Source organism: Aotus nancymaae, unplaced genomic scaffold, assembly GCF_030222135.1.
Source record: "Aotus nancymaae isolate 86718 unplaced genomic scaffold, 86718_ANA_hifiasm-v0.15.2.pri h1tg000079l, whole genome shotgun sequence".
NCBI lineage: Eukaryota > Metazoa > Chordata > Mammalia > Primates > Aotidae > Aotus > Aotus nancymaae.
Window position 1 is genome coordinate 425,777 of NW_026988494.1, and position 18,966 is coordinate 444,742.

Genomic DNA, 18,966 nt, shown 5'->3' on the forward strand with positions numbered 1-18,966 from the left:
AACAAGCAATGGGGAAAAGATTCCCTGTTTAATAAATGGTGTTGGGAAAACTGGCTAGCCATGTGCAAAAAGCAGAAACTGGACCCCTTCCTGACACCTTACACTAAAATTATCTCCAGATGGATTAAAGACTTAAACATAAGGCCTAATACCATAAAAACCCTAGAAGAAAACCTAGGCAAAACCATCCAGGACATAGGCATAGGCAAGGACTTCATGACTAAAACACCAAAAGCATTGGCAACAAAAGCCAAAACAGACAAATGGGACCTAATTAAACTCCACAGCTTCTGTACAGCAAAGGAAACAATCATTAGAGTAAACCAGCAACCAACAGAATAGGAAAAAATGTTTACAATCTACCCATCTGACAAAGGGCTAATATCCAAAATCTACAAAGAACTAAAATAGATTTACAAGAAAAAAACAAACAAACCCATCCAAAAGTAGGCAAAGGATATGAACAGACACTTTTCAAAAGAAGACATATATGAGGCCAAAAAACATGAAAAAATGCTTATCATCACTGATTATTAGAGAAATGCAAATCAAAACCACATTGAGATACCACCTCACACCAGTTAGAATGGTGATCATTAAAAAATCTGGAGACAACGGATGCTGGAGAGGATGTGAAGAAATAGAAACACTTTTACACTGTTTTTGGGAGTGTAAACTAGTTCAACCATTGTCAAAGACAGTGTGGCGCTTCCTAAAGGACCTGGAAATGGAAATTCCATTTGACCTAGCAATCCCATTACTGGTTATATAACCAAAGGATTATAAATCATTCTATTACAAAGACACATGGACACGTATGTTCATAGCTGCACTGTTTACAATAGCAAAGACCTGGAACCAACCCAAATGCCCATCAAGGATAGACTGGACAAGGAAAATGTGGCACATATACACCATGGAATACTATGCAGCCATAAAAAATGATGAGTTTGTGTCCTTTGTAGGGACATGGATGAATCTGGAAACCATAATTCTCAGCAAACTGACGCAAGAACAGAAAATCAAACACCGCATGTTCTCACTCATATGTGAGTGAACAATGAGAACACACGGACACAGGGAGGGGAGAATCACACACTGGGGTCTGTTGTGTGGGGCCAAGGGAGGGACAGCATGGGGGTGGGGATTTCAGGGAGGGATAACATGGGGAGAAATGCCAGATGTAGGTAATGGGAGGATGGAGGCAGCGAACCACATTACCATGTGTGTACCTATGCAACAATCCTGCATGATCTGCACATGTACCCCAGAACGTAAACTACAATTTTTTTAAAAAAAGATTTAAACATAAGACCTGAAACTATAAAACTACTAAAATAAAACATAGGTAAATATTCTTAGCAGTATTGCACGATACATGTAAAAATTGTTAGGATGGCAAATATTAGTGTTTTTTTACCATTAATGTTAAATTTACAAAAAAATCTTGAAAACAATTGTTAAAATGCCAAATTTTATATATATTTTGCCAAAATAAGAAATATATACATATACGTCAATGAAGAAGAAGAATATACAGATAATTTCTAACTCACATGCATAGGGCCTATGTACCCATCCTGTATACATAACGATATGGAAAACTTTGCAAGATATATGGCTAAAAGGAAAAAGGACATAACAATTCCTTTTTATATATAAAAAGGGGGTAGAATAGGGAGATTCTGTGTGTGTATATATATTAAAACATGAAGAATGATTTCTAATCATTTTCAACAGTGAAAATGAATGAATCACAGCTACATCTATCAATAGAGATAAATCACAAAGTGACATAAAGGGGAAAAGCAGGCTGCAGATATATGTGCAAATTATCAAATAAAACGTTTTTAAAAGTTTTAAAACTGATTTTTAAAAATATTACATATTGCTTAGGGATATATGCAGATCAGTAAAAGTATATCATGATCTAAACACTCCCTAATACACTTGCAGAAACAGTGATTATCAGTCCTACAGCTGAGACAATTAGGCCTATCCAAGAGCTCAGCACCAGGTCTTTGGTAATATCCCATAAGGAGACAGGTATTGAAAACAGAAAGAGCAGACAGAAAAAAGTAGTGATAGCATAGGTCTCATGTCATTTCCCAATCCTGGTTGCTAAGCAAGGCATTCCTAATGTCCAGGTGCCTTTTTCTGTGTCCTCTATGCCAAGGACTCTGCTGGTTTTCCTTCAAAGAACTCAGGGGGCAGGTCACAGGGGCTCATACCTGTAATCCTAGCACTTTGGGAGGCCCAGGTGGGTGGATCATGTGAGGTCAGGAGCTCAAGACCAGCCTGGCCAATGTGATGAGATCCCATATCTACTAAAAATACAAAAATTAGCCAATCACGGTGGCACTAGCCTGTAATCCCAGGTATTTGGGAGGCTGAGGCAAAACAATCGCTTGAACCTGGGAGGCAGAGGTTGCAATGAGATGTAATTGTACCACCACGTTCCAGACTGGACAACAGAGCAAGGCTCTGTCTCAAAGACAAAAAAATTAGGGACCACTTACAATACTCCTAATTCTTAAGAGGTATCTATGTTTCTAGCTATATCTACATAAATTTTTTTTGATCTTTAAACATTTGATCTTTTAATACAGTAAAGAAAAATAAGTATAAACTTACAACTTCTCTGGGAGATGTCACTGGAGAAACATGTCGAGGAACACTCACTGGCTGTCTAGAAGGGTTTGCTTGATTTTTGCCACCTGACCTGAAAGATACAATTACTTTTCATCTAAATTAAGATTAAAACATTTCTACATGAAATACTACACACATTTTGCATTTTCCCAAATACAGGATAATGATGGTGGTAGTGGTGGTGATGATAATCATGACACAGTTAAAATTTTTATGCCATTTTAACAGCTTTCATGCATTTTAAATCCTTATGGTATTAGAAAGCATTACTAACCACATTTTACAATTAAACTGAACTTTTAAGAAATTGCGAAATTTGGTCAGTTAAGCCAATGGTCCCTTTTCTCCTCAAATCTTCCTAAAATCAGAGGAGAGTAAAAGCATATTCTCAGGTTGCCAAGTAGTCATTTTAAAAGTTAGGAAATCCAGCCGGGCACAGTGGCTCACGCCTGTAATCCCTGCAGTTTGGGAGGCCGAGGCAGGTGGATCACCTGATCAGTAGTTTGAGACCAGCATGGCCAACATGATGAAACCCCATCTCTACTAAAAATACAAAAATGAGCTGGGCGTGGTGATAGGCAAGTGTAATCCCAGCCATCTGGGAGGCTGAGGCAGGAGAATCGCTTGAACCCGGGAGACAGCGGTTGCAGTCAGCCGAGATTGTGCCATTGCACTCCAGCCTGGGTGGCAAGAGCAAAAACTCAGTCTCAAAAAATAAAAAAATTAGGATGGATGGGTAGAGAATGAATTGGCTGGAAAGATATGTTTTAGACATGCTGAGGTGACAGCAAGTCAGTGCACTGGAGATGTATAGAAGATAGCTATAGTTATGAAATTCAAACTTCAAAAATGCAGATGGGGGAATTATTACATAGACGGCTCAGTTGGAAGTGTGATAGGACGTATTTACTTACTCCACCATCAGAAATTGGTGTTAAGCAAAATGAACCCTGAGCACTTTCAGCAGTCTAAAGGCTGACCACCATAATCTTTTCCCCTCCCTGTTAGAAGAGGTGGCATGGTCACCATAGCCTTTCAACCCACACTACTCATGTCAAAAGATCACAGAGATAACTTAGAACCCTATCTTAGAGGATTACCAACCTCTGTGATATGACTATCAGCATTAATACTTTATAAATTATTTAATATAGGCTGAACGTAGAGGCTCACGCCTGTAATCCCTGCACTTTGCGAGGCTGAGGCAGGTGGATGGCTTCAAAAAGTTCAAGACCAGCCTGAGCAACATGGCAAAACCCCGTATCTACAAAAAAATACAAAAATTAACTGGGTGTGGTGGCACACCTGTAATCCCAGCTACTTGGAAGGCTGAGGCAGGAGGACCACCTGAGCCCAGGGAGGTTGAGACTCTGCCTCAGAAAATATATGTATATATTTAATATAGGAATTAAAAGAAAAAATATAAGTACTCATATGTTTGTGATCTCTTCTTTCTGAAGAAGCTTCTGCACAGTTGATCTCTCTTGATGAAGATAAAAATAGCACAGACAATAAGGGGAACAATTAGGAAGAAGAACACCAGAAGTCCGTCCCTCAATGCAGTATTCATTTCTAGAGAGAAGAATTTTACATCAACAGTCACCGAACTCATACTACCCAGAAAATACTAGAGGATTATAAATATTTTAATTTTTATAATTTTTTAATATTTTAAAATACATTAATTTTCCCATTACTCAAAAATCAAACTGACATTAATTGAATACATTGAGAAGTCTTTCTCACAGTTCATCCCTGTCCACTTTATTTCTGCCTTCACAAAAATAACCACTTTTATTAGTTTCTTCTGTAATCTTACAGTATTTCTTCAAGCAAACAATCAAGATTAAAATATGTTTCTATTGTCAACACTTTCTTACACAAAAGGTAACATACTATTTATACGATTTGGGGCATCAGTTTTTTTCCACTTATCTGTACAGAGTGGGTCTCCTCATTTTCCACACAGCTATACAAAACTCCATTGTGAAGATGTTCTAGAGTTTATTTAACTTGTACCCTACTGATAAACACTTTTATTTTTTCAATCTTTTGTTACTACCATTATAGCAACCAAAATAAGTTGCTATAATAAATAACCTTGTACATATGTCGTATAACTACAGAACATTTCCCTAAAGCAGAATTGCTGTACCAATAAATAAGTGCATTCATCACTCTTTTTAGATATTGTGAAATTGTCTTTCGATGGTAATGGTTACAATTTATAAGAATATTACAAGCAAGATATAAGAGTTCCCCATAGCCTCACCCACAGAGCCAAATACAGATTTTTGCCAACCTGGTAGGTGAAAAATGTTATCTTAGAGAATTTTAATTTACTTTTTTTAAATACTATGAGTGTATTCATTATTTCTTTTTTTCTGCTCAGTCCTTTGACTATTTTTCTCCTAAACTCTTGCTTTTTTCTTCTTAATTTCTAAAAGTTCTTTAAATACCAGAGAGATTAGCTTTGCCTGTGATATGAGTTGGAAATGTTTTCCCCATTTTAATCTATGGCACTATGCTTTTCCCCATGCAGAATTTTATTATTTATGTATAGTTGAATCTATCAATTTTATTTGTATGCCTTCTAGATTTTAAGTTTCATTGTAACTTTTACAAATTCATTAAGTTTTATGTGTTCTGTATTTTTTTGAGAAACAATACAGTAGATATGAACAGGAGTGGTAAATTGATTCATAATTTTAATTTGTAAGAGAACCAGAAATTTCTGTTAAAAGTTGTATAAAACTATATGAAGCAATATTTATCCCAACTGAAAATCAAAATACAATTGACTCTGGAACAATGTGGGTTTGAACTGCACAGGTCCACTGATATGCAAACTATCTTGTGCCTCTACCACCCCTGAGACAAACCTCTCCTCTTCCTCCTCAGCCTACTCTACAGGAAGATGATAAGGATGAAAGTCTTTATGATAATCTACACTCACTTGATGAATAGCATATACATTTTCTCTTCTTTGCGATTTTCTTAATAAATTTTCTTTTCTCTAGTTTGCTTTATTATAAGGATACAGTATACAATACATACAACAGAAAAATCTGTGGCAATCAACTGTTTGTGTTACTGATAAGACTTCCAGCCAACAGCTTAGTAGTCAAGTTTTGGGGAAGCCAAAAGTTACACATGGCTTTTCAACTATCAGGGGTTGGTGCCCCTAACCTTTGCATTACTCAAGGATCAACCGTATAAATAATTAAAGCAAGCTTCATATTATCATTTTATACTTACTAATGAGCAAACAAAATTTAAATTAAAGCATTCAACACTGGCAAGATTATTTTGAAATTGAAACCTTCGCACTGTTAGTGGCATTACACAAATGTATCATTTATTAGGAATTTTTACTCCTAAAAGAACCATAAAAAGAATTATTCTCTTCAAACTAATCTCATTACCGGCAATAGATTCTTCAACTGGAAAAATGCATACACATTAACATGTACACTATAATGTTAACAGTGCATTATCAAAACCTTAAAAACAATCTAAATGTCAAATAATTAGAAAACGGCTAAGTGAAGTTATGGCACATCCACTGGATGAAATGATACACAGCCGTTAAAATCCATAGTTCTAACTTCCAGTTATAGGCAAGGTGGAATAACAGGGGCCAGATTTACTCTGCCAGCTAAAATAACCAGAAAACCAGACATAATATATGAAACAACAGTTTTTCAAGACACTGGACATCAGGCAACAAAGAGCAATGATCCCTGAGAGGCAGAAAAAAAAAAAATAAGGTGAGCCTTACAATTGTCCCAGGTTTGTGCCTAACGAAAGTTAACAGACACTAATGAGGGGTGTGGGCACCAAAGCAAAACCCAGTGGTCTCTCTCAGTTAAAGAGATGGAGCTGCTATTCTGAAGAGGCCAAGGCGGCTAGAGTTCCCAGACAAAGTAGCAAAGGGAAGAGAGCTACAGAGAAAACTTCAAAGATCTGCATCAGTGCTGATGGATATATGCATGTAAGTAGACCATGTGAAGCTGGAGAAAGAACCATTGTAAAAGGATTGATGGAAATAAGCCCTACAACTCACACAGGACTAGGAAGAGTATTTGCTCCTACAATTCAGTGGGAAACCTCATAATTAATATGGCACTGAGCAGGATAAACAGAAGTGGTTTTGCCTCAGTAATAAAGCAGAATCAGTCCTAGACTAAATGCTATTCAGTTCCTGCCTTAAAAGCAAGACCCTGTAGGATCAAACTATGTTCAGGTAACTCAAGCATACTAGTACAATAGAAATGCAAAAATATCCAATAACCCACAAAGTAGGATTTACAATTTCTGGCATCTAAATAAAAATTTATAAGGCTTACAAAAATGCAGAAATATATAAGGCAAAAAGAGGGAAAAATATCAAAACTGAGACATTATGCCTATGACAGAATTAGTAGACAAGGATATTAGCAGTTATTACAACTGTATTCTATTTGGTCAAAAACTTAAAGACTGAGCATCTTATGTAGTGTTATGAAAGATATAAAAGAAATGGAACTCTAGAAATAAAAACAACAATGTCTAAAATGGAAAACACATTGGATCAAGTTAATGACAAAGTCGACTTCATAGAACAAATGTGAACTGAAGAGTAGTAACAGAAGTTGCTCAAAATTAAACATGAAGACAAAAGAGTAATTTTTAAAAATCAACAGCCAGCCAGGCATGCTGGCTCATACCTATAATCCCAGAACTTTGGAAGGATCACTTGAGGCCAGGAGTTTGATACCAGCCTGGCCAACATGGTGAAACCCCGTCTCTACTAAAAATAAAAAAATTAGCCAGGAATGGTGGCACACAAATGTAGTCCCAGCTACTTAGAAGGCTAAGGCATGAGAACTGCTTGAACCCTGGAGGCAGAAATTGCTACGAGCCAAGATCATGCCACTGCACTCTAGCCTGGTCAATACAGCAAGACTCTGTCTAAAAAAAAGTAAAATTAAATTAAAATTTAAAAAAATAAAATAAAAATAAAAAATCAACAGCCAGTCAGTAAGATGTGAAATAACATCAAGCAGCCAAATATACATAAAATTGGAGGACTTGAATGAGAAGGGAGAATGAAGAAGACAGAAAAAAAATTTGAAGAAATTATGGCCAAAAATTTTTCAAATATGAAGAAAACTATACAAGCATAGATCCAAAAAGCTCAAAAAATCCCAAGTACACCAAGGCATATTATAATAAATTATTAAAAACCAGAGATAAAGAAAACATTACAAGCAACCAGAGATTCAAAAAACATATATACAGCAGACATTACATACAAAGAAAAGGATGACAGCAGATTTTCAGGAAAACAATGCAAGTCAGAAGACAAGGAATATCCTTAGAAGTAAAAATGGAGGAAAACTATCACCCTAGAATTCTTGCCCAGTTAAATTATCATTCAAGTAGCAAGGCAAATTAAAGATTTTTTTCAGACATATAAAAGTTAAAAATATTTGTCACTGGCACACCTGCATTATAAGCAATGTAAAAGGAAATCCTTCAAGCAGAAATTAAATAATATCAGATTGAAATGCAAATTTACACAAAGAAATGAAGAGCACCAGAAATGCTAATTATATGGGTAAATATAAAGACTTTTTCTATTATTAAGTCTCTTTGAAAGATAATCAACTGTTCAAAGCAAAATGAATAACAATGAATTGTGGGGTTTATAACATAAGTAAAAGTAAAATATGACAACAATGGCACAAAAAGAGAGAAATAGAAATTTACTATAGTATTATGGTATCACTACAACAGAGACTATGACAGAAAATATCAAGACAGTAAATTCAAACATAAACACATCAATAATCAAGTTAAATATAAATAATCAAAACAACTTAGGCAGAGAATGGCAGATTAGATAAAAAGCAAGACCCAACTATATCACTAATTACTATAGCATGATATAAATAAATAAGTAAAAGGATGGGAAAATTTTCCATGCTGACTAATTAATAGAAATCTGGAGTACCTATATTAATATCTCAATGCAGAACAGAGAATATTACTAGGGAGAAAGAAGGCTATTTCGTAAAGGATAAAGGAGTCAATTTACAACAAGGATAGAATAATTCTAAATGTTTATGCACCTAATAACAGAGCATAATAATAAATAAAGCAAAAATTGACAGAACTATTAAGAGAAATAGGCAAACTGGCAGGTACAGCCAAAGAATTCATTATTCTGCTCAATAACTGACAGAGTAAGTAGACCAGAAAATCAGTAAGGACATGAAAGATCTGACTACCTATTAACTAAAATGAACTAATAACTTAGAGAATATTCCACCTAAGAATAGCAGAATACACATTCAAGTGTACACAGAACTTTTACCAAGATAAACCACATTCTGGACTACAAGTTTCAAAAAATAAAAGGATTCAAATCATATATAATATGCTCTCTTGCTACATTGAAATAAAATTTAAATCAGTAACATTAAGGTAACTAAAAAGGCCAGGCGCGGTGGCTCACACCTGTAATCCCAGCACTTTGGGAGGCCGAGGCGGTGGATCACCTAACGCTGGCAGTTCAAGACCAGCCTGACCAACGTGGAGAAACCCTGTCTCTACTAAAAATACAAAAATTATCCAGGTGTGGTGGCAGGCGCCTGTAGTCCCAGCTATTCAGGGAGCTGAGGCAGGAGAACAGCTTGAAACTGGGAGGCGGAGGTTGCAGGGAGCAGAGGTCACGCCACTGCACTCCAGCCTGGGTAACAAGAGACTCCGTCTCAAAAAATATATACCTAAAAAATCCTCAGAGATTTCAAAAGAAATAGTACATATCTAAATAATCCGTAAGTCAAAGAAAAAAAATAAAAACAGAAGGTATTCAGAATGGAATGAACATGGAGGTATAACATATCAAAATTTCTTGGATGAATTAGAGGAACACTGATAACAATAAAATGCCTATATCAGAAAAGAAAAAGGTCTCAAATTAATGACCTCATTTTCTACCTTAAGAAACTAGAAAAAAGAACAAACGAAATACAAAGTAAGCAACTAAGAGAAAATATATACAAAGTACTTATTTAAGAAAGAACTTGAATACTTGAATCAGTGACATGCAAAGAATTTTCAAAACTCATTAAAACAACCCAATTAAAAACTGGAAAAAAAAGACTTAGACACATAACCAAAGAAGATATGTAGATGGCAAATAAGTACAAGAAAAGATTCTCAACATCATTAGTAATTAGAGAATGCAAATTAAAACCACAATGAAATACCACTACATACCTACTGGAGTGGATAAAATTAAAAAGACTGACAATGACAAGTGTTAGAGAAGACGTAGGGAAATTGGAGCTCTCATACACAGCTAGTGAGGATGTAAAATGGTATAGCCACATTGTATAACAGTTTGGCAGTTCCTTTAAAAGCTTAACATACGCCTACTATATGACTAGTCATTCTAGCTGGTTATTTACCCAAGAGAAAAAAAGCGTATGATCTCACCAGAAAGATACCGGTAAACTGGGAGTTCATGGTCTATCAGGGAATTTTAAAAGGCAAATCAGTAATTAGTATAGTAATTAGTGCTAACAGTACTAGAAAAGCAATAGAAGGGAATGATAATTCAGATTTAGGCAGCCAGGGGAAACTTCCTTTAGAAAATGACATATAATCTGAAGCCTAAATAGCAATTAGCCAACTGCCAACAATGTGAAAATAATATGGTATGAAAGCCCAGAGGTAAAAGATAGTAGCCTATCAGAGGAAATCAAAGAAGTTACAATATGTCTTTAGCACAGTGAAATGAGGCTGGAAAGGTAAGCGAGGGGCAAGTCATGCAGGGCATTTAAGCCATGTTAAGGAGTTGTGGACTTCATCCTAAAAGCAATGCAGACCCACTGAATTAAAGCAAGATGCTGACATAATCAAAACTGAATTCTTGAAAGGAAACACTAAACTCTTTAATGTAGAGTGAAACATGGATTATAGGAAGCAAGATGAAAAACAGGGAGCCTACATAAGAGGCTATGATGTATGTCCAGGCAAGAAATTGAAAGTAATAAATGGGGATGAGAAAAATGGAAACATTCACAAGGAATTTAGGAGGCTGAATCAACATAATTAAATGTATAACTGATGTGGGAAGTGAGGGAGAGGTATGAGGATGCCCAATTTATGCCTTGGGCTGGGAGATCACACTAATTTTCTTCTATATTACTTGCCATTGTATGTAGGTCCACTGTCCATACTTCCTCCGTATCCTTTAGTCTCACAATTTGGGGGAGCCCAGCCATTTTCACAGTGACAATTCTTATTGCTATTACATACCTTCAAAACAATCAAAATACCACTTTTGTTAATTGTGAATGTTGCTCTGTATCGTAAACTCAAGAATGGAAACCAAGAGAAAGGACTAAATTCATATGAACTTACTGACACTGTTTAAAAATAAAAAATGTATCAGGAATCTAAATTCCCCAACATCAGAAAATCCTGGGAATTCTCATCTAGTCCTCTCTGAGATTTCTCATTATTTAGCACTACTTTCATGAACAAACCAAAAGGAAACATTACCTACCCCATGTCCATGACACTTTTTCTGGACATCACAGTCATAATTCAGAACAGAAGCATCTACACACTGGAAGTTTCTACAGATCTGGGGGGGAAAAAATGAACTAAGTAAAGAAAGATTGAGCACATTAATTAAAAAGTACCCAGAAAAAAGACCTGGGTACAGATTATTTCATTGCAGAATTCTTTCAAACTTTCAAGGAACCACTAATTCCCATATTATACTTTTGAAAATGCAGAGAAATAAGTGACATTAACTAATTGACACAAAATTAATTATCAAAAAACACAAAGATGACATAAAGACCAAAAACAAAGATAAAACTATTATCTATCCTTCCATGTGAATATAGATGTGACAATCCTAAATAAAATATTCCCAAATGGACTTTTTCAAATCAAAAGTAACCAGATAGAGGACAGGTGCAGTGGCTCACACCTGTTATCCAAGCACTTTGGGAGGCCAAGGCGGGCAGATCACCTGAGGTCAGGAGTTTGAGACCAGCCTGACCAACATGCTGAAACCCCATCTCTACTAAAAATATAAAATCAGCTGGGTGTGGTGGCACATGCCTGCAATCCCAGCTACTTGGGAGGCTGAGGCAGGAGAATCACTTGAACCCAGGAGGCAGAGGTTGCGATGAGCCAAGATCACATCATTACACTCCAGACTGGGCAACAAGAGTGAAACTCCGTCTCAAAAAAAATAAAAATAAAAATAAAAGTAACCAGATAGAATTAACCCCAGGACTATAAGGAAGATTCAAGGATAGAAGATCTATTGCTGCAAGACGTCTCATAAAGTGTTGTTACTACGACAGATATCAAAAGGATAACTGATAATATTTAAAACTCATTTTAATTTTTAAAATTCTTTCAAAAATAAAAGGATACTTTGTTGACAAGATAAAACCTGTTTTCCATGATTAGATATTTCTATTAAAAGCACTATTGAAAATAAGTCCTTATAACATTACATGATTAAGAAATTCTAGTTCATATGGTGATATATGAAACAGAAATGAATCCTAAATACTGAGAGATTAAAAAAATTACCTCAGAAAAAATATTAACCTAAGATCTAAAGGAATCAGCTAAAAACATTTTAGAAATTTTTTAATTGGCATCTTTGTGAAAACTGTCTTTTGTGATGTTAGAAAAAAAAAAGAAGACTAACATTTTAAGATTGTTGAGTGCTATTTTAAAATTTGATTAGGCAATTAGCCTAATAAATCTTGTATACAGGATCAGAATATTTAAATGCGCAAATGAAATTAAGAACAATTAGAGAACAAACATACAGTATCAATAGATAGCCTTACCACTCTAAAAAATACATAGGTTTGAACAGAACTGTACTTTTAAAGTCAGAAGATCTCCAAACACTGTTTCCTCCAATTTTTCCATTAATTTTTAAATAGGACATATATATACTCATATGATTAAAAATTCCAAAATTACGGCTACAGTGAGTCAGTTGTCCTCTAGCCATGCACAATTCCTGAATAAAGATTTCAAAATGCTTTTTTTCTTACATCTTTAAGTCTTTAGAGGAGATATTTACCAAGAGTTTCCCCACCAGTTAAAAGATTTTCCTTTCAGTAATTGATTCAAAGTGGACACCTGAAGTGTTAAATAAGATGAAATGTGTTAATAAATGGCAGATTTACTTTAAGGAGCAAGAAAATTCCAAGTCCTCCAGAGAAAGAGTGTTCCCATTCCCTTGTGGAATGGGAAAAGCCAAACTGAAAGGAAAACACTCAACAACTTTCACAGTGGAGACTGGGCGCAGTGGCTCATCCCAGCACTTTGGGAGGCCGAGGAAGGTGAATCACTTAAGGCCAGGAGTTTAAGACCACCCTGGTCAACATGGTGAAACCCCATCTCCACTAAAAATACACAGAAATATTCTACTGAATTAGAGAGATAAGTATTAAATTAAGAAATAAAAAAATACTAGAAAACAATGATCTGATACTATACTGAGAAAGGTCTCTCAAAAATATGTAAGTTGGAAACTATAAAGGAAAGAAATAACAGATTTCAGCATATCAAAATGTAAACATGACAAACTACTGAAAACAAAAAGAAGAGGCAAGCAATAAGCTGGACAAAAATATTATCCACATATATGACATTATATATAAGTTAAAGTTCTTTAAAACCAGTAAGAAAGACAAGCCAATTTTAAATGGACAAAGAACTAATCGCAGAAGAAGGAATGACCTTATATAAACACAAAAAGTCAGTATCACTAATAATCAAGAAAGAGTAAAACAAACAAGAAAGTATTGAAAGCTTTAATATAATAATAGCCAATCTCGACCATAGTATGGCGAACTCAAAACACGTACACACAACTGGTTGGTAGCTAAACTGATACAAACTTTTCCAAAGATAAATTTGGTAAAACTATATCTAAAACCTTAGAAGTATGCACAGTACTGTAATAGTATAACCTCAAAAAATGATCAGGGATGTTCTGAAATTTTCATTTATAAAGTCATTTGTCTCATCATTGTTTATAACACCTGCAACAATCAAGTTTATTTAGTTGCAAGGACTGACACAAAAATATATGGGTCTTCTTGTAAAGAGAAGTGAGAAACAGAAGTGAAACTGAAAACTTGGGAGAAACTGAAGTAACCTGAAGGTTCACCCACCTGTCTTTTTCATGGGCTAATCAGTCCATCACATATTTTCCTTCTCTCTCTCCTCTAACTGAGTTGGTTTCTTCAACTTACTCAACGATCCTGCTCCCTCATTATCTCTTGTATGTGGCTTAAGGCTGCCACATCCCTTTCACCCTAGTTTCTACTTCATGGCATCTCCCAAAGAATTCTTACAGTTTCTGCCCACACTCTGAATTACCTTCCTTAATTTTATATTCTCCAAAAAAGGGTATTTGGCCTAGGGCAACTTCTCATATAAAACCACTGGTAATAAGTCATGGGCTGACTGACTCTGGCCTTGTATCTAATCCAAACAGCAGAGGTCAGGTGATCAGGAACATGGGCAAATCTGTGACACTTCTAGTACAGAGACACATACAGACACACACCCCAAAATTCAGGACATCACTAAAGTATCCCAAAACAGCAAACTGGCTAATAAATTGTAGCATATCAGCAGGGAGGGAATCATGCACAGTATACTGCAAAGTGGAAAACATAGGTTATCTGACCCCAGTAAAGAAATATGAATGATAGAATTACAGTTCTCAATTTTCTTTTGGTGACTCTATATTTTCTAAAATTTCTATAATGAATTTAGATTACCTTTACAATCAGAAAAGAGCAACCACTTACTAAGTATAATTTTTTTAACTTTTTGCATTTTACTTTGTAAATAAAAAATATTTTTATCACCTTTCCAGAACCACATTTTGTGCCTTCATTAACCATCCCAGGATCCGGAACATCTGATCCTAGCTGGAAATCCACACCCCAACATGTGGTGCCTCGACTAGGTGTTTGAATAATAGCAGGCACAATTCCAAATACAGGCATTTCTTGTACATTCTCACACTGAAGCTTTCCACACAAAGCATTCCTATAAAGAAGAGAAATAACACAACATAAAATGTATCCAGTATATATAATAAAAGAAAAAAATTATATATTTGCATATGGACAGAGTTTGCTGCTATGGAGGGAATCTCAACACAGAAAGTGTAGGAGAGAAACAGAGGTCAAAGTAGCTTTCTTTAAATATGGCAGAAAAAGGAAAAAAAGAGGTAAGTAGATGCTAAGATGCAAATAAAGGTACCAGGTGGTACTGATGCTTCTTCTTTTACCACACCTAATCTTTTTCGTTGTCTGTCTAGAGCTCAAAATATAACTAATAAAGTCGTTTCTAGGTATAATTTTATAAATTCTATTATACAGAAAATAACACAGCAATACCAAAATTCAATTGTGTCTTCTTACAGAGTTATGATACAGAAGAAATTAGATTCTATAATGCAAAATAACTAAGAAGGGATTCCACCCCTCTTTGCCTGGCTAACTCTTGGTTACTTATTTAAAGAGTCAATTCATCAACTTGTTAATTCATTAATTAAATGTCAGAACTCTAGGAAGGCTTCCTTGACCATTATCCTTATTGCTAAGGATGTGTGAATTAAATGCCCTTCCTATATCCTTTCATAACACTCTAGGTATTTCCAACAACAACTCCTATGATGTTATACTGAGATTTCCTGTTTAATTGACTGTCATCTGATCCAAGCACCTACTCTATATCTGAATCTTCTCTATTGTATCACTCCCCAGTCATCATAGGATATTTTTCCCCAATATCTCTAATTTACACCCTCCTGAAACTGCTTATTCTAGCTACCATCACGTTTTTGCGTATCATGTTAAAATCTACCTTTGTATAACATTTCCTCATTAGTCCCAGATCTTCCCCCAAGAGACTACACAGATATCTTTTCCTCCTTTCACACAGCAACTATTTTAGGACAATTATTATGCAGCTCCTAAATACTTACTTCACCAGGTCACTATCCTACAATCACTTTTCATGTAACAAGGACGCTCCCTCCTAAATATGTTCCAGTTTGCCTCACTGCCTCTTGAAGCATAGTGCTCAGAATGGAGCATGAAATTTCAGTGAGAGCCTGGTGAGCAAAGGAAAAAGTGGAGCACTTATTTATTCTAGATACCGTACCTCTATTAAGTTCAAGATTACAACTTTTATAACTACATTATATTATTGATGTCCTTGAATATATCACTAAAACTCCTATTTAATTTTTGCATGTGCTAATTTAAGTCTTCATCTTCCCTTCATCCTGCATTTAAGAGTTAATAACTTTGTCCCACCTTTTTACATTTATTCTTATGTCACCATTTATTTGCTAGCTGACCTGACAGACGTTCTTAAATGTTCTGAGCTACAGTTTCTTCAGCTGAAACAATGAGATAAATGATGTCTATTTCACATAATTGGCTGAAATTAGGTATGAAAACCTCAGAAACAAAGTGTAGCATAAAGCAGACCTCAGTTAAAATCTGTTGGAGCCTACCAAAATTCACATTGCTATGATACACTCATATGTAGATTGGTGATTTATTAAAGATTAAAGGAGGTTTGGTGATGTATTAAAGAGTACAGGAAAACACTCTTAGAATATAAAAAGCTGTTACAAATCATTAGGACCAAGAAAATCACTTCAACAGGAAAATTAGTAAAGATGTAAACAGGCAGCTCAATAAGAAATGTAAACAGCCAACAAAACTAAGAAGAGATGTTCACTGCTGTATAATGCTAAAAGAAAGAAAATTCAGTTATAACCCCAGTAAAATAGTTGCTTCAGGCAAGGATCATCCATAAAGTGAAACACTGGTAGGGAACTGGATATTCATATGGCACAAAATCATCACTCCACATATTACCTGATAGCTGCAATTTTAAAAAGCATAACTCCACAATAGCAAGATCTGGTCACTGCCACTTAGTATCACTAATATTAATAAGACTTCCCAGCACTAAGTGACTCCTTAATATAATGCATTGCTTATGAACATCCTCGCCAAAAATAATTAACCTGAATTCAACTAAGATTTTGGGCTTAGGGCCAGGTGTTGTAGATCATGCCTGCAACTCCAGCACTTTGGGAGGCCAAAGTGAGCGAATCATTTGAGATCAGGAGTTCAAGACCAGCCTGGCCAACATGGTGAAACCCCATCGCTACTGAAAATACAAAAATTAGCCAGGTGTGGTGGCACACGCCTGTAGTCCCAGCTAATCCAGAGGCTGAGGCACGAGGATCACTTGAATCTGGGAGGTGGAGGTTGCAGTGAACCGAGATCACACCACTGCACTCCAGCCTGGGTGACAGAGTAAGACTCTACCCAAAAAAAAAAAAAAGATTTTGGGCTTAACTTCTGATTTAAAGAAAATTCAGATGATAGAAACAAGTTAAGCAGCACCAAGAAGAAACTAAAACAAATCCAGAACATGAGCCCCCTGGCCCAACCATTTCCATAAGTCAATGTCACTGAAAAGAAAAAATATCAGTCTAGAAGGGTATTCTAGATTAAAAGTGACTTAAGTGACATAACAACTAAATTCAATATGTGATCCTTGATTGAGTCCAGATGTTGAAAAATACCAGCTATAAAAGACAATTTGAGGACACTTAGGGAAATACTGATATTGATCAGATACTAGATATTAGGAAATCATTCATTTTGCTAGGTGTGATGTGATCAGGTGAATGGCCTTATTTGTTGAAGATGGATATTGAAGAATCTAGGAGTAAAGCATGGTGTCTATAATTTACTCAAAATGGTTCAACAAAATGTAGATGAAGCAAATAATGATAGAGCATTAATAATGTCTTGGTCTAGGATATACTGGTATTTATCACACTATTCTTTCTACTCCTCTGTATATTTGGAATTTCTCTTTTATAACGCTTGAAAAGATGACATTGTCTATGTACTAAAAGATGACCCTTTCAGTGAAAGGAAACATGTGGCTTATGTTTATAAATGTGTATACATGCGAAAAAAATATATAACAAAAATTTAAGGGCGTATCTCTGGATGGTAGGATCATATGAAATACTTTCTTTAAATGTTTCTAGATGTTTCTGGTAGTCTCAAAGACTAGGAAAGATTTTTCTAGATTCTAGATGCATTCTACAATGAGGATGACAATAAAACAGTGATGACGATGATGATGAATTTGACAACGAGCCAGATATTCTTCTTAGTACTAACACCCATTAACTCATTCAGTTCAAAACAATACTTGGAAACAGGTGCATTATTATCCCCATTTTACAAAAGAGAAAAATGAGGTATGTAAAGTGAAGTAACTTGTCCAAAGTCTCAGAGATATTAAGTGATTGAACCAAGATTCAAATCCAAAGAGTCTAACTTCAAATGTATATTCTTAATGACTATATTACTTGTGTATTACTATTATAAAATGCCCCTTAAATGAGCTATTCAGTAATTTTTAAGTCTAATAAGAATAGTTGATATTTTCAACAAATATTCATAAAAATATGATACAAGGCTAAAGACAAGAATATAGTATATGTCTAGCAAATTCTCTCCAAGTCTGCATTAATCCACTTATCTCTAGATTTTAAATCAGTTCATTCAATTGGTTATATTAATTCTACACCCATTCTTTCTTCATCCATATAATCTGCACCTTCATTCATTCAATGTTTAATAGGCTTTTATTATGTTTCCTCCAGGCATCATGCTAAATGCAACAAATAAATGTGTTACTGGACCATACAGTTTAGTCAGAAAGAGTGATAACAAAAGATCCACATAAATAATGAAACAAATACTTCCAAAGAATATTCCAGAAATGAAAAGAATTTGCCAATAATAAAAGAGTCAAGTCATCAGGAGGGCATAACAATCCTAAATGTGCATGCACCTAGTAACAAATTTAAAACATACACAGAAAAAATGTACATACCTAAAAAGAGAAACAGACAAATCCACAATCATAACTGGAGACTTCAACACACCTCTCTCGGAAATTGAAGGAACAGATACAATACACACACACCATAGATATGAAAGATTTGAATAAGACTATTAATTAATTTGACAATTATAGAATAACATCTTTAACAACTGCAGAATACACTTTTTCTTTCAATTACACATGGAACATTCACCATATATATTCATCCATAAATTGGTCTGTATGGATGAATGTTCCATGTGTAACTGAATAATGCACATCTCAGTAAATAATGCACATGTCAATAAA

General features: G+C 35.1%; 1 protein-coding gene across 2 annotated transcripts in view; it reads right to left on the reverse strand.

The window, feature by feature from the left end:
- The window catches only part of ADAM9 (ADAM metallopeptidase domain 9), a 110,431-nt gene that overhangs the window by 18,948 nt on the left and 72,517 nt on the right, over nt 1–18,966 (reverse strand). The window contains exons 16-20 of one of the 2 annotated variants that reach the window (XM_021675853.2): nt 14,580–14,763; nt 11,216–11,296; nt 10,860–10,965; nt 4,083–4,224; nt 2,635–2,722 (exon numbers count right to left, since the gene is read on the reverse strand). In XM_021675853.2, the coding sequence (XP_021531528.1) occupies nt 2,635–2,722; nt 4,083–4,224; nt 10,860–10,965; nt 11,216–11,296; nt 14,580–14,763 (601 nt within the window). Of the gene's footprint in view, nt 1–2,634; nt 2,723–4,082; nt 4,225–10,859; nt 10,966–11,215; nt 11,297–14,579; nt 14,764–18,966 lie in introns of those variants that run through there. The other variant, XM_021675854.2, reaches the window with a different exon arrangement.